The sequence below is a fragment of the Macrosteles quadrilineatus genome, unplaced genomic scaffold, assembly GCF_028750875.1.
Source record: "Macrosteles quadrilineatus isolate MER2022 unplaced genomic scaffold, UCM_ALF_1.0 Scaffold_5__1_contigs__length_97177068, whole genome shotgun sequence".
Taxonomy (NCBI): Eukaryota; Metazoa; Arthropoda; class Insecta; order Hemiptera; family Cicadellidae; genus Macrosteles; species Macrosteles quadrilineatus.
The window spans coordinates 65634563-65652062 of NW_026542598.1; the positions used below are offsets into that span (position 1 = coordinate 65634563).

The 17500-nt window shown below is 35.7% G+C and overlaps 1 protein-coding gene across 1 annotated transcript in view; it reads right to left on the reverse strand.

The window, feature by feature from the left end:
- The window catches only part of LOC128995654 (serine/threonine-protein kinase N-like), a 91105-nt gene that overhangs the window by 32958 nt on the left and 40647 nt on the right, over positions 1-17500 (reverse strand). The window contains exons 3-5 of the mRNA XM_054420671.1: positions 8620-8720; positions 4716-4853; positions 3883-3946 (exon numbers count right to left, since the gene is read on the reverse strand). Of these exons, the coding sequence (XP_054276646.1) occupies positions 3883-3946; positions 4716-4853; positions 8620-8720 (303 nt within the window). The remainder of the gene's footprint in view (positions 1-3882; positions 3947-4715; positions 4854-8619; positions 8721-17500) is intronic.

The following is a 17500-nucleotide window of genomic DNA, read 5'->3' on the forward strand; positions in this document are numbered from 1 at the left end:
CTTATTTTAGATTATTGTCTATACAGGACACTAGTCAACAGGCAACTCATTCAGATTACAGGAATGATCACACGTTATGGTTACCTAACAAAAAACCACATTGATTGACGATTCACAGGAGACATAGCATGCAGGAGGTGGGGACAGTCTGAGGAGACTGCAGATCATTTACTTTATGACTGTGAATGATGAACGAGAAAGCACTCTTGGAACTATGGTAAGGGGCAAACACCTGCCTTAGGAAGAGGTCATAGCTATGTTGATGCAGTTCACTTAGAACATCAGTAAGTAAAAAGCATACGATATTCTGTAGCTACTTGTTTATGGAATAAGGTCCAACCCCACTTAATCAACCCCATAAAGTATGATGTTTTCAACAAAAATCAAACATGGCAATGAATTACAATATCATCCTTTTATATAATACGTGAAGGCGATTTCTACGAAACACTACTCCTCCGTTAATAATGGACGGAATTTTACAAACGAGGTGTCAAAATTAAGTATTTTTTTGTCACCCCCTTTCACCAATTCCTGTAATAAAAGTCCTCAGGCCATCAAAATCCCAATATATTTCTTATGCAGAAAAGATTTTGTTTGCTTAAACAGACGAATAATTTGTATTAATTACATCTGTTCATTGTAAACACATGATACACACAAGAGCGTTCGTTTTCAAAGTTAGTTCGTTTTCAGAGTGAGTTCGTTTCCAGTTTCGATAACTGGAGTAGAGTGATTGATTACATTATCTTTGAGTTGACACTTTTAAGTCATCAGAAGTTGTGACTGGTATAGGTTTTGAAATACGCCTACAATACTTTGCAATTGCTCGAATTCAAGCAACAGGTGCCCTAGTAATATACAATATGTGAAGGCGATTTCTACGAAACACTACTGCAAATAAATATACAGTGGAGTCCCGATAATCCGAACTTCGGTAATCCGAAAGTACCTTTAATCTGAAACCAAAAAATATTTCTTTTGAATTTTTTTTCATTAATTAAATTAAAATTTTTTAAAAAGTGTTTTAAAAAAAAATTATTTCATTTTTAACACAGTTAGCTGTACCTCGTCAAAGTATTCTGTATCGGCCGGGCAAGATAGATTTTTTGTAGAGTATTTTAGTAAATATTTCACCATTTTTGTTATTAACATTTTTTATTTTTGTCCCGGGTTCCAATCCCGCCAAATCACAAATGGATTTTACTTAGTGATAATGCTCCAGCCACTAGGTCTAGACTTAAGTAATGTAAAAAATAAAAAAATAAAAAAAAGTTTAACCCGAAATATTCGGTAGTCCGAAATGGGCCCGGTCCCAACCATTTCGGACTCACGGGACTCTATTGTACCTCGTGTATGAGACTCTAGCTTATAACTTATCAGAGTTTAAGGAATCATCATGTTCACATCTAGGCCCAAAGTTAGTTATTTGCAAGTGGTAATGGTAAAATAGCTGTAGGCCTATAGAAACTAAGTTAGAAAAACATTATGTACCTGATATAGATACTTAATGAAGGCTTGTTAATGAACAACATGACATAGTTTTAAAATTGTTGATGAATCTAAAAAACACTTAGAAAAGACATTAACAATGTTTCAACTGCATGGGATTCCTGACAGTAACATATTTAAAATGCATTATTACTTAATATCGTAGTCAATTTCAAATAAACTATTCTTGAATTTCTCAGATAAGGTGTACAGATTACTGTACACCCATTGAAAATTGAATTGATATTGCTCATTTTGAAATTGAAATTAGAAATACCTTGATGAATATTTATAAGCGTTAATATTTATAAAAAAGTTAAAAATTACTACACTTGTAAAAAAAATTATTACTACATGATACTTCCAGTTCTCTATTCCTCATACACTGCCAACAATTAAGCCTTGAGGTTTGCCAACTACTAATTCTAGACCAGACGAATCACAACAGAAATAAGTTGAAACATCCAATTTTAAGGTTTCAAATAACAACAATGTTGAGATGTTGAAGAAAAGTTATTTTAGAAGTACTTACTTAGCCTAAAAATACAAAACACTCTAACAACAAATGGCTACTATACTTAAAGTTAATCCATTAAATCGAACAATCAATTACCTCATGATTTTACATCACAGATTCCATAACTTTTAGATTATATTATGAAAATAACAGATTATGTGGAAATAAAATTAATTAATTAAAAAATTAAAACTATAAAATTTTAAAATACACAAGAATTTGCTTTGCATAAGAGCATTGTGAATTTTGAAAGCAAGTTTTATGAGCCAATAGAATATTACGCTAGCTTTTTCTTTTTTAAATAAAACTAATAGTTTTTACTAGTTTTGTTCTTTTTTTTTAGCACACCATGAAAATAGGCCTACAGATGCATACAAATTTTTAATTACATATAAGCCTGGCAAAGTGTCAAACTTAATGCTGCAACCAGTAGTAAGTGTATTTACTAAAGGCTAAAATCGTTAATGCAATCCATTTGATACTACTGTACATTTTCATTGTTGGCGAGATTGATTGTTTTAAGTCAATTTGTGATTGTGATAACAAAATCAGTTAGGTAGGCCTACATTACAACTAGTTCAATTTAAGTTTAGGCTGAAACTACTTATACCGTACTTGGTTTTTATGAACAACCGCAAATCAAACTTCATTTTTTGTTCATATTTTTTTTTAATTGTAACATAATAAAAGCTAAAAATTATACAAATTTGTCTATGTAAATTTTGGCTAGATTTCACTAAATCACACATCCTATCACAGCTGATTGATCAGTCTACGAAGACAGTGGTAGGGGAGGGGGGACTGAGCAGTGTTAGCGGCAAGCAATAGCAGCAAACCAAACCAGTACCTGCCCAGTCCCAGTGGTCATGTTGTCGTCTCCTATTATCAATTATCCGTTTGATAAGAGCTTTCATGGAATGTGAAGCGCGGCGCGGACGGCCGTGTGGTAATGGCCACACTGGCACCGACCCGAGGTATATTTAGCCGCTACTTCTTACGTCTCACATACGACATTTCGTCAACGCTAAGGCCAGGTGATTGTCAACAGGTGATAGATCAGTTTGACCATTCATTGTAAAGGTTAACTGACGACACATGTTAACTTCAAAATGATTATTGGTCATCAGTTAATTGTGCCATCAATTCAGAGTGGAAGATAAATCAGTGAATATAAATTTAACTAAGATAAATGTACAGTGAATATAAGTTAGCTCTATTACTAAACTGATATTAGCTTACGGTAATTTAAGAACATAATCGATAATTAAATTCCGAATGACCAAGGACATTATTTACCATGGCAATGGCTAGCACACAACTAAACTGTGAACAGCTTCACTATTTATTGAACAGATTCTTTTGCCATTGGGTTTTTAATTGACGTCAACACGTTTGCCATTAATCATACAGGAATAACCCTGGAGGGAGTCACCAAACAACTAATGAACCAAAACGTAATCTTCGCTGTTAGCCAAAAAGTCATTTACTGATCTAAATTAAGAGTACCACTCAGGTACACACAGGTAAGTGACAGTGTTTTTCCTTTAAGTATAACTAATCTCATTATAAATAACCAACGTAACCCTGGCAAGATTATGCTTTGAAAAATTTAACAGCATAGCTTTTTTTTATAAAAATAAGACTAACAAAAGGAATGTTTCACATACTGTAATATTTTTACCTGGTCCTAACTATATTCAGGCAGTTGAAGAGAAAATGTTGGAAAGACTTTCATGTTAATTTTAAGGTAAAGAATTGTAATTGAGTCTAATACTGAATCCATACATTGTTAGGCAATCTTTAATAACGGAATTCAATCACCAAAATAATGAGCCTAGATAAAAGAACTCTAAAAATGCAATTTATCAACTTACCCTTATGGGAGAGGTCACCATTAGAGGAATGATCTTGCGACTTCTGTGTTCGATTCTGTTTAACCTGTAAAAATTTTGATTCATTAAAAACTTAACACTGATTTAACTGATAATTTAACTCTTAGTCTAATCCACCTGCATAAGTCTCTGCAACAATTCATATTTTGCTTTAGGTTTAATTTGTCGATTATTTTTTATGTTACTTGTAATGATGGCTTCAAAACAGAAAAAGTGGTTTCAATGCAAAATATTAAAGGTTTAAAAAACAGAGGAACGTTTACTATGAATACAATGGCGGTATTAGGTTAGGTTAGGTTTGAATGAATGAATGGATTAAAATAACATTTTAGTGAGGCAAACATTAGGACCACATGGATTTTTGTTACAGAGCAGCAGTAGATTTCTGTGCTATAGGACTTTGTCGCGGCCTGTGTAGGTCGGATAATCAAGATTTTATCATATGTAGATAGCAAGAAAAGATTAAGAGAATTTTACATTGTAGATATATGGTCTTTGGGTCGACCGTGTCAAAAACAACTAGACATTTTCATCAATCGACGTTTTGGTCTAGATGTAGAGTGCAGAGTGCAGAGACTTTCCTTCGTGAAGCACAGGGAAGCAATTGTTACGAAAACTGTGCAGAATTCAACTTGTTGATCTCGTACAAAAACGTCAGTTAACAGAAACTTTTAGTTTTTTTTTTTTTGTCGACTCTCAAAGACCTCGAATCCACGATCAATGAACGTGGAAGCCTACCCATGAAGATTAGTTTTACTTCGTTCACTATGACTATCTCAATTCTCTTTACATGAAAACTGTAAGTTCTAAGTTACCTTCATGATCCTCATGCGCAGGTACTCTATCTTGGCCCTAGAGTCAGCCAACATCTGTTGTGCCTCTGCCAGCAGCTTCTTGTCCCGAGTATGTCCACTGGTTAAACTCTGGATCATGTTCTCTGCTCCTTGCTTAACCTGAAACGCAAATACCAACACGGTTAAATTAATAACCTAACATTCTTATTACCAAGACTGCCAAATTGAAAACCTATCGTCAGCCCTGTTAGTTAGTCAAAGAGTTATTAGACTTGTGTCATATGACCCATTAACTAATCCAAGATCAAATTCGTCATTGGCAGGATTCAAAATCGAGACCTTGAGGACCGAATCCTGCACTCTACTACACCAGCTCACCCCCTGTTCTCATGGTATTTGAACTACACATAGTCTTATACAATGTGTTATCATCTCACGACACTAACATATGATAGATAGACAACAATTACTATGTTATTGTTTTGTTGCATTCTTCAAAACAAAAACTCGAAATCCACCAGGTGTTTTAGCAAGGAGAGAAGCAGGGGGAGGAGAAGATGGGTGTTGTATTTCTGTAGCAGTATCGTGTGAGATCTGACAGTCAGTTAACAGCTGTTCTTGTAAACATTTCACCTGACAGTTGTCAAACTGGCAGCTTGACAGCAGATAAACTCTGTCACAGCACCTCCTTCCATCCTTCCTTTGCCTGAGAACATTTGTCACCACAGTATCTCTCAATAGGAAATGTCATTAAACAGCTTTGTATTCACTTGAATGTTTAAATCATTGACAGCTCTCCAGTAATATATTCTTCATTGCAAAAGTTTTAATCTGTCAGTATTTGGAAAGTATTAAGTTTGATCAGTTGAAAATTTAGGAAAACCACAAGAAAGTTAGAAGTTATAAAAAAAGGAATTAGATTTGTACAAATTATTTTTACAAGCACATTAGATATCTTTACATCCTTTCAAATCATGGACCAGGTAACAATAAGATTACAATAACTCCTTATCTCTGTGTTGCACACAAAGTTGAATATTTTATGGTGAATGTGATTGTAGATGCCGCAGGGTGAAATGAAATTAGATGGTCTCATTAGCCTTGATATTTACTCAGAAAAGAATTGCTGTGTTTTAAGCCTAGGCGATTAGTAAAATTTCTATTGACATCCGGACCCAGAAGTTGGCAAATGCTACACACTTCTCAGAATTAATTTTAAAAATTACGATTGATCTGAGAGAATCCTGATTCTCTAAACAATTAGGAAAGATAAGGTGGATTAACCCAGTTAAAACTAAAAACTTCATATTATGAAGCACAATAGAATAAATGAAGCCAAAAAGATTGGTACAGTAATGTTTTCTAAGTGTGTTTCCAAATGTATTTTGCTTAAACCTCCAATATCCTTGTCCTTCAGCATCCTTGCCAGTCAGATCCAGGGTCAATGTAATTACATAGTTACACTGGACAGTCAGGAAAGTTGTAAGTAATTTACACATGAGTGCAATTTTCACACATCATTAGGGGTATGGGTGTAAAATAGGTCTATGTATGAAAAATGTTATCTTTAAAAAAAAATAATAATAAAAATGTTAAATAATTTAACAAACAACCATTTTTTAAAAAGGAGTTGATTTTCGGAATTCCTTCCAAATTAAATTAAGTGTAAAAAAGTGCCACGTTACTTTGCCTAAATAAATCAACTTTTTTATTTCATTTATATTGTTTTATAATTTAGAACCACAATTTACGTTAAAAACCTTTAGGGTTTTTTTTTCAATGCCACAAAAGTAAAACAGGTTATAGTATTACCTTTCAATAACCAGTAGGCTATGGGTAACAAGTATTTTTTATACAAGGAATTGATTTAAGTCTTGCTGTATGGTTTAGAAAATGCAAATGAATCAAAGTATATTTTGTATTACACAGCAGGGCCAAGATTAGTGGTACCAATACATAATATTATAGGTTTTTATCCAATATAATGATAGTACGGTGGTATAAGGTGAAGTCAAAAAAGTACCTAAAAGGCTAGTCTAAACTGATGTATCGCAGCAATACAGTATTCGGATTTTGATTCCTTGTTCTTCTGTATTTCGTGTAAATAAAGCAAAATTGTTCCATTTGAGAATGAAAAACTTTTCCTCTCATAATAATAATTGAATATTGTTGGAATTTCGATGAAAGCACAATACAACGAATAAATCCCTACAAACAAGCCTTTTATTTTTACAAACAAGTTAGGCCTACACAAATTTTAAGAATAATTGTTCAGTTAGCCTAAATGTGTTTGTATTTCAATATGAACAAGTGAGAAGGAACGCAGGGTGACCTATCACAAGGTATCTGTCATCAGCTCAGCTGTGGCAAGAGCAAGGCAGGGGGAGGAAAAGTTAAATGCTGGGAGCGCCGCCAGTAGCAGCACCTGTCACCGGAACCGCACGTTCTACCTTCTACACTTCCACTTCCGGTCGTAGTTCCCGCCATTCCGCCGCCCGCGTACCGGTCACCCACCGGGTAGCCGCCCTGTGATGCCTCGGTCGTACCATTCGTGCACACAAACGTTAAAATCGTCTTAAAAATTAATTAGGCTATGTATATAATGAAAGTTTTCTTGTCAAAAACACTTATTGTATCATTTTTTTCTAGATCAATGGACCAACAGCTCCGAACCACCCGGTCATAATGTTGTCAAACTGCTAAAAGCAATAGGTTATTTGCTAAAACTGAGCCAAGAAAACGAAGACTTATTGACAGCTAGTTGGAAAAGGTCTGTCCATTGAAAATTTATAAAACAACAGACCTTTACTGTGGATACAATACCGTGCAGTAGACATTTCATTTCCATGTTCAGAATTGTAGCCAGGCTTTACAAGAAAAAGGACTTAGCTTAATTGGACTATTGACAGTGTGTTGCTTTAAAATACTGCTGTGTGCTTTCTTATTTACTGACGTCCTTAATTGTAGGAAACCTTCTGTATACTAGAGCATTTCTCTTGTCCGTATCAACTACAGTTAAACAGTTAAAAAAAAATAGAACTTCAGCAGCATATTCAAACTCAACTATGATTTAAAACTTGACTACAACTGGCTCATAGATGGGATGTCTACTTTAGAAACCTAAGTCAACCTAATAACATCGACCGCTTTGTTGCCGTCTCTAAAAATTCTAGCATTTCAAATCGTTTAACGGCAATGATTAATATGTCCGGGACATTAAAAAATACAAAATTTTACCTAGTCTCTGAAAGCAAAAACATATACGTAGTCTATTTATTTATCACGTCTGAGATTTTAATTCAACTTACGTTGTATGCAATACTTTCGTTTCGTCGTACATACGGTATTGGACAATTTTAGGACCTATAAAAATAGTCACAAAAAATAAATCTCGAGTAGATTACACCAGTGTGGTGCAAAGGAACATAGCTGATGTTTAGTGATACTGTAATAGTTCACGTAATTCGCTTTCCTCACAACAATTGGTCTTCGCCAAAGTAGAAGTCGACCTTGCTGGATAGCAGTCTTTGTCATTAGTTCCATATTAGGAAATAGTAATTGTGCACGTGCATCGCAAATATACGTTACTTAAGAGTTCTTGTGGTCTAAATTGTCAATTCACATTCAACAACTCGCGTACGTGTGTATTGGAATACTATAGTGTTTAAAGTATCCTTGGGAAGTGGTGTGCGAGGGATAGTGTCGAAAAGCAGGTAGTTGGGACATAAGGGCTTTAATTTGCATCATCCTAAATTATAATAAAGAAGTAGCTAGAATTTTAAGTGGTAGAGAGACTTCCATATTATTTTGCGGTACCATGTATTCCTAAGATATTTTCAGAGTCACATAGGGACAAACATGCAATATAATTACACTGATGAATATCAAATATGTCCCATGCTAAGTAGATATTTATGTTTATTACCTTAAGCTCGATGTTGAGCTGTTTCTCCAGGGAGACCAGTCGGAGGTCGTTGGCGAACCCGGAGTTCTGCGGGGCCGCCACCACCGGCGACGAGTACCCATCTGCAACATAAAATAGCCAACCTTAATACAATGCAACAGCAATAACCAAATATATTCAATATAAGTTAAAGCGAGTCCCTGAAAAGCAATGTTGTTTGGGACCTTCTGACGTCTGACTACAGTATTTACCCCAATGATCTAGTTCTCCTGTGTAACCTTACACAGCTATTCGACCGTTCGAATCTATTTAGAAACTTTGCATGATTTGCAAGATTGCAAACTATTGGATCAACTGTTGATCCTTCATCATTGTCGAATACTGTAGCACAGTAAGAGTATCTTCATCGAAGCAATTCTATAAGAACGGTATTTTTCATCTATTCTTCTTTAGCCTATGAACTGTGATTTGTACACTGTTGATTACTGTATTCTCCCACATTTATTGTTTAGACAAGGAGTTACATTGTGGACATATATTGTACATTTACAGTAAAAAAGAAACGTTTTTAAAACAAACGCATTTCTGTACTCCTGGTTTATTATTAACTGAAACTGTATTCCACTCTATATTTCGTAAGTTTAAAAGGTACAATAATTATTAATTAAGTGGTATAAACAAGATTCTACAAAACTACAATTTTAGAACGCTAGATTTGGGTAGATTATGAACATAGTTAACAATATAAAACATCAACCTGAAAATATTTCTTCAGTATAAAAGTGTGCAAATACATTATAACACCTCTTGCATGGAATACAAAGGCATCTAAGAAGTGAATTCATATTTATTATCTCGGTTGTTAGTATCCAGGTATAGAGTACTTTGTTCACAATATCAATGTTTAATTCCTGTATTATGAACAATGGAGATCTGTTCACTGCACAGAATATGAACAGTGAACAGTTCGTGGAAAGATCAATTAAAATGTAAAAAATTTAAATAAAAATGATAATAGCACTGAATCCTATTTCCATTAGTATCGGTTATTAAACAGACGGAAACTTCATTCTAAAATTTTAATGTTGCATAAATTTTAATGAAGAACACAATCGTGATATAAATCAATGCGATAAAGTCTACATATAAAACTACATGCACCGTAATAATCCGCCACTGAAGGACAAACATATACTGTAATTTATTTGTGTATGGTACGAACTACCTTTGTACGCATTTCATTCTTAATGCAGCCTTGACTTTACCTCACTTGGTTATTTTATGGGCATAAAATACTGTGATTTTATTGTGTAACTAATTTCAACCAGAAGTACAGTATATAAAAGTGTCCGGTGGTTTACGCTGCTGTGTCAATTATTTTGCTTAACTCGATTAGCTTTGCCAGTAGGTTAGTGGATAATTATAATCAAGGTAGGAATAATTGTTAATTTGTATTTGAGACTAGCTGTTGTACCCGTGCTTTGCAGTGGGAAGAGGACACGAAATAGAAACATTTCGATATTTATAACATTTTTACATCTGTTGTATAAAATAGTTACACATCCGCCAAACCTTTTAGAAACAAAATTCAACCTTTATGACCTTTATGGAAACGTCTGTGGCTTTTAAATCTGGTTAGAAGTGGAAACCGCCATTTTGGTTTTGATTAATTTTAAATCTTGTGTAGGCTGATATGAGAAACCCCGTTATGTTTTATCAATGGAAAAACTTTGATCAATTTCAAATAAATCAAAAATCAATTTTTCAAATAAAATTTTCACATACATGATTTACATTCATCTCCACTACTTACACATATTTTTTTTCTTTTTTTGACATTCTTAAATTTTAATTTTGAAGTTTCAAAACTACTACTTAATAAATTTCAATGAACAAATTTTTAGGTCAATCTTCTTTAAATTAAATCACAAATCCTTCCATTTTCACTCACAATAAATCATGCAACACTAACATCAGCTGTTATAAACCTTCGAAATATTGTTGTCCCTTATCAATAGTCTTTTGAAATATTAAAGAAACGATCTATACTATAAAAGGTTGTGAATTATTAATTTAGCTCGTAAATAGTAATGCCAATAAGAATTTATCTGTAGTAGCCACCATACCCGTGTTTCGCAACGGGAAGAGAACGCTTAAGAGAATAATTATTATTCCACAGATCTGCTGTATGTTGATGAACTTTTAGTAATACCAAAGATTACATATGCGGTAATACACTTAAACTTAAAACTTTAAAATATTAACTGGCTACTTTCGTTTTCCAGACATAATTTTTTTGGGAAATAAACCATATATATTCAATAGGTGTTTATAAACATTTTGGAAAAAAGAAATAAGTGAATTTACTGAAAGGCGTTAAATTCTTTTAACGATGGTACTGTTTTCTGACACGATACCAGATTGCAAAACACAGCGTCAAATCCACATACACAATTGCCAAGTTTTGAACTCGAATGTTCAAACAACTTCATGTAACACTCAATTGGCACTTGTCCCCGCCATAACAATGCCACGAGTAAACATGGACGTGAGTATTGAATAAACAACTGAGCAAACGCTACCGAATTCCCAACACTGTACGGGTACTCTAACCAACCATGTATGATACATCACATCAATCAGTCGGCTTCAGGTTCACAAAATTATGGAGACCATTCAGACGGGTTATCCTAGGCGACAGAAACGTTTTCGGCACAAACTCTTAACAAAGATAGAACAGCTGTTTTCGTAGATGTCAAATTCGTCGGCTGTACTCTGAAAAAACAAAATCATGCACTAAAACATTCATAATGTTGCAGCAGTATTCGGCTACCGGATTCGGCAGCTGGAAACACGGCCTTTACATTCCGTTTACAATTCTCACTTCAAGCGGAAACAATTCAGTAAGAATTGAGAATACAGTTGAGAACATGAAAGCACACGTTAAAGACTTAACAGCCGTCACCATGTGAACTTCAAGGGGTTGCACAAAGCGCAATGCGACGACAATTAAAATACCAAATGTATGACACGGTGTGTGTGCAACTGCAGCCAATGAAGACAACTCCGAGGTAGTGTATCACGCAAGTCTCGTAGTTTCTAGTTAGTTTAATTGTCTACACAGAGCTGAGGCACGACACGGGCGCGACAGGTGTGTGAGACGTAATCCTTGGCCATATCCGGCGATATGTTGTAACCCGGCTGCGGCACTACACCACACAATCACACAACAGACACAGACCCCTCGTCAAAACATACGCATGAGAGTTGGACATGGTATTACAACCAAATAACAGACACAGACCACTCGTCAAAACATACGTGGCGGAGTTGGACACGGTATTACAACCACGTACCAGACAGAGGCCCCTCGTCAAAATATACGCGGCGGAGTTGGAACACGGTATTACAACCACGTACCAGACAGAGGCCCCTCGTCAAAACATACGTGGCGGAGTTGGACACGGTATTACAACCACGTACCAGACACAGACCCCTCGTCAAAACATACGCGGCGGAGTTGGACACGATATTACAACCACGTACCAGACACAGACCCCTCGTCAAAACATACGTGGCGGAGTTGGACACGGTATTACAACCACGTACCAGACAGAGGCCCCTCGTCAAAACATACGTGGCGGAGTTGGACACGGTATTACAACCACGTACCAGACACAGACCCCTCGTCAAAACATACGCGGCGGAGTTGGAACACGGTACTACAACTACATAACAGACACAGACCCCTCGTCAAAACATACGTGGCGGAGTTGGACACGGTATTACAACCACATACCAGACAGAGGCCCCTCGTCAAAATATACGCCGGGGAGTTGGAACACGGTATTACAACCACATACCAGACACAGGCCACTTGTCAATACATATAAGGCGGAGTTGGACACGATATTACAACCACGTACCAGACACAGACCCCTCGTCAAAACATACGCGGCGGAGTTGGACACGGTATTACAACCACGTACCAGACACAGACCCCTCGTCAAAACATACGCGGCGGAGTTGGACACGATATAACCACGTACCAGACACAGACCCCTCGTCAAAACATACGCGGCGGAGTTGGACACGATATTACAACCACGTACCAGACACAGACCCCTCGTCAAAACATACGCGGCGGAGTTGGACACGATATTACAACCACGTACCAGACACAGACCCCTCGTCAAAACATACGCGGCGGAGTTGGACACGATATTACAACCACGTACCAGACACAGACCCCTCGTCAAAACATACGCGGCGGAGTTGGACACGGTATTACAACCACGTACCAGACACAGACCCCTCGTCAAAACATACGCGGCGGAGTTGGACACGATATTACAACCACGTACCAGACACAGACCCCTCGTCAAAACATACGCGGCGGAGTTGGACACGGTATTACAACCACGTACCAGACACAGACCCCTCGTCAAAACATACGCGGCGGAGTTGGACACGATATTACAACCACGTACCAGACACAGACCCCTCGTCAAAACATACGCGGCGGAGTTGGACACGATATTACAACCACGTACCAGACACAGACCCCTCGTCAAAACATACGCGGCGGTGTTGGACACGATATTACAACCACGTACCAGACACAGACCCCTCGTCAAAACATACGCGGCGGAGTTGGACACGATATTACAACCACGTACCAGACAGAGACCCCTCGTCAAACATACTCGGGGGAGTTGGACACGGTATTCATAATTTAAGAGTGTTCAAAAAAAGTCCACTTATTCCCAAACACGTACCACACAACTTGTGCATTATGTAGAAAGAGAAGCATACAGAGATGAAGACTAGAAATGTAGGCACGCAATAAGCGAGTGAGGTTTCTAAGACCCCCCAAAAGGTTTAAACATGTATACAACGTGTTCAATTACTTTAAATCTGCTTCAACAACACTGTCCAGTTCATACTCAAAGAATTATGGATTTGACGAGGTTTGGCAACATGTGTCAATCACATCCTCGTCGTCGTCGAACGGAGACAGATTTACCATACAGTATTTAGCTAATTGAGCTCAATGAAAACTTTTTTAGTGTTTACATTTTTCAGCATGAAAGTGACAATTTTACAGAAATCAAAATTACCCGATTTGGCTTTAAATAACAACACTATATTAACATTGTCAGTTTGTTTCAAGAATATATGAACACGTTTTATGCGGCTCCATACAAGAGTACCTACATAACAACGTCAATACAAAAAGTAGAATTAATCTCATTAATAAAATATGCAAACACTACGAGAACTAGTGAGTACTACGACTATCCGCAGTACTATCCTGATAATTAGACCAATTCGTTAATTACAAGGAAAATGTGGTTCGCCACTATAAACTGTAGGTCCCTTAGTTGCCATTAGCTGTATGGGCTATTAATTAACAGCTAAGGAGTATGTCAGCCTTGTCACTAACAAGACTACAAGATCGCACCACTCATCCTACACTCATATTTGGGTTAAAATACGCACATAGTGGCGTCCCCAATTATTGATATAATTGAACTGAGAACTATGTTACAACTAAGAGAACTATAGTTTAGCACAACCAGTTTTAATGACAGCTGTTCTATAAATGATCACTTTTTACAGTTTTAGCAAATAATTCTCTAGAAAGTTAAATATTATATTTTTTCTAAATTATCATCATGTTTGTTTAACTACTGTCATTAAGAGGCGGTATAATTTATACCATTTAAACTAACATAATAAGTAATGTTTTCCCCCAATCTTACTAATAGAAAAAAACAATAATCTAGACTAGCTAGAGGACTAGTCTGCATAAAATAAATCTGTATTAAACGTTTAGTCCATAATCAGTAATAAAAACTCGTGGTAAGAAAACTTAACTGTCTACAAAATAAAATTCAACATGATAAACAGCAAGTTAAGTTGGCAGTATGTTTTCTGTGACTTGGCCTACAACAGCAACGATCATTTATGACATGATTGCGTGATCGTGAGGCGCATCACATTTTACAGTGGACGACTTGCCGCAACCTTCCTACATTGTAGTCTACTTGGATTTATACTGTATTACCAACACAAAAAATAACTACATTGAGTTGAACACAAAGAGTTTAATACGGCACGACGTAAACCAAGTATCCAAGTAAAAAGTATTGAAATAATCCAGACTATTGAGCGACTAATGGAAGGGCTATCTGAGGTGCATAAAATTATTGTTTGGCGTAGCTCATAAATTAATAGCAAAAATAGAACACATAGCCAAATTTTTAATTTCAATCAAAATGATTGAGTCAATTAACGAACGAATTCGTTTGTAGTAAAAGTGTTGGGTATGAATCAACTCGTTGATTAGAGCAATCCAATCCAAAGATTGTAAATAATTATCTTTAGCTACAGTGCTTGTTGCTTAGAGCAAAATGTCAACGGCAATGACGATACTATTGTCGTTTTCATCGAGGACTTGAAAAAAACTTAATACGAAAGCTATTTTTTACATCACTGAAATATTAACATAATGAAGTACGTTACTTATTTAAAAAGGATTTACCCCCGAAAACAAAAACCTCTAAATATCTGCCAGTACCAGAGGCCAGAACATACTGCTACTCGAAACACCAATAGTACAATAAATTTACTTTTGAGGTTATAGTTGCTGCGCATCGAAAAATGCTAAGTAGATAATAAAGACAACAAACATTTGTTAAGAATAAAATTTATGTATAAACTAAATACATTATTTCAGTTAAACCTCTAGGTTTTAGTAGTTTAGGTTTTCAGCCCCAGCCTGCAATAAGGTACTCTTTACAAATTATGGTTTAATAATAGCTGATAAGATACTGACGTAAACCGTAACATGTTGTTTGAGACTAGTTTGGTATTGAACCACAAGATGAATGCAAGCCATTGTTAACCTAGCCTAACTGATAAATAGGGCGTCCATTTATTTAAATAATGAGACACTATGACGTATGCTAGACAGATGCATGGTCAATGAGTATGAATTGGCAGACAATTGGTGATGCAGCCTACGCTATACAGGGCAATCTGGGCAATTGACCCTTCATGTTGGCGCCTCTACTAAACACGTACGTCATAGCTTATAGCACAGAATAAAGAGTTTATATGCATTATCACTATAAAACGTTGGGGAGAAAATTTCGCTCGTTATTATTTGGCGAGGGAAAAACTATTTCAAGACAACTCCGACATAATAAAACAAAATTAATTTCCTTATTTGTCATTTCTACTTTAGACTACAAAAAAAGAAGTTTAGACAGATTTTCAGTGACAAAATGTGAAAACAAGTAAATTTTCTTGGGTTATTTAAACCCTTAAAAGCTCACACACTTAACAAGTTTTCGAGCGACGTCAGATAAAATAATCTTCAGCTTTGTTTGAACGGTTTCAGGTCCAACAACGTTTATACACGTTGTTTTAAGTCCAGATGCACGAGACGACACTACATATCCCTACGCAATAATTAACTGTAGAAACCCATAGGTAACAACAATACATAACGATAAAAATAACAAATAAAAGTAACAATAAAAGTAATAAAATAATTACTTGACATGCTAGCGTTTTTTGTTTTGTTTTTTTTTTTTAGTTAAACAATGTCTACTACTTTTCTATTTGTTATGGCCCAGGAAAATTGCGTGTCATGTGTATGTCTGTGTGTTTAGTTATCGATATCACCAGACAAAATAAAAGTGAGTGAAGCACACAACAATTTCACAAATGGAAAATAATTATTTGTTCCTCAAATTAGTATTCATATAGAATTGGACCAAAGCTTTATTCTGCATATAATCTGTGTGTTTTCTATGTCTGTTCTGGATTATGTCCAACCCTAGATGTCCCACAAATGATTTTTTTTTATGAAGGTCTAGGCAAAATTTCGTTGCGCCACTGGACGACTGCCTACACTACGCACGCGGACTTACTACGCACAACGGAAGTGGGGTTATGTTTCCCGCCACCCGTGTGAAAACGCCGCTTTTTTCCCGCTAAACCGTTACTCAACATCGCTTTTAGCCATAGCAGGACTTGAATTGACTCATTAATGAGATGTATATCACACATTTCGTTTATTGTCTGCTTGGTCTGTTTGCAATCTTTTTGTTTGGCTAACATTATCGCATATCTAACCTACAACAGATTTTACAATATCTTTCAGATTATCAAAATTAAATATTTTTTTATCTTAGCCCAATCAAATCAAATCTGTTACAGTAAGTTTAAACTTATTGATTGAAAGGGTATTAATTATATCGAATGGAAAGTCTACTCTAGCGGAGTGGGCCATATACTGGGTAGTTAGATAATTGTTCTGCATAACCTTACATCGTAAATGTTAATTATTTCTAAACAGAATGTTAATTAACTCGTGATTACAAGTAAAGTTAAAAACAATCTGGCACACTTTCTAGTATAATAAATTATTATCAAAATAATGTAGTCAATTTTCCAAGTCAGTGTAAAAATTAACTCATTCAGCATGAGGCTTATTTATTTACATCGAGTACAGTAGCCAGTAGCCTATATATAGTTAGACAATATTAAACATTGATGGTTCTTAAAAAGGTGACAAATAATTATATGAGCTAGTCAATTAGCCACGTCACAATGAAAATTATAACTTAATTCAAAAAAATTTTGACATTACAAATTGTTGAAACTAGTTCTTAATATTGAAAAAAATCAATGGTATTGAGTATTGGTAAAATGTTAAGGAGTGACATATGTTTTGACTATGATTTTACATTTTTCGTTGCACAAAAATTAGTTAAATGGTGGGCAAACTCTGCTGTGAATTTTATAAATTCTCCTGAGATCGCAATACTGTGGATTTCCAGTGTGGTCACTCAACGTGTAACTGTCAACGAATCAATATCTTTATTGC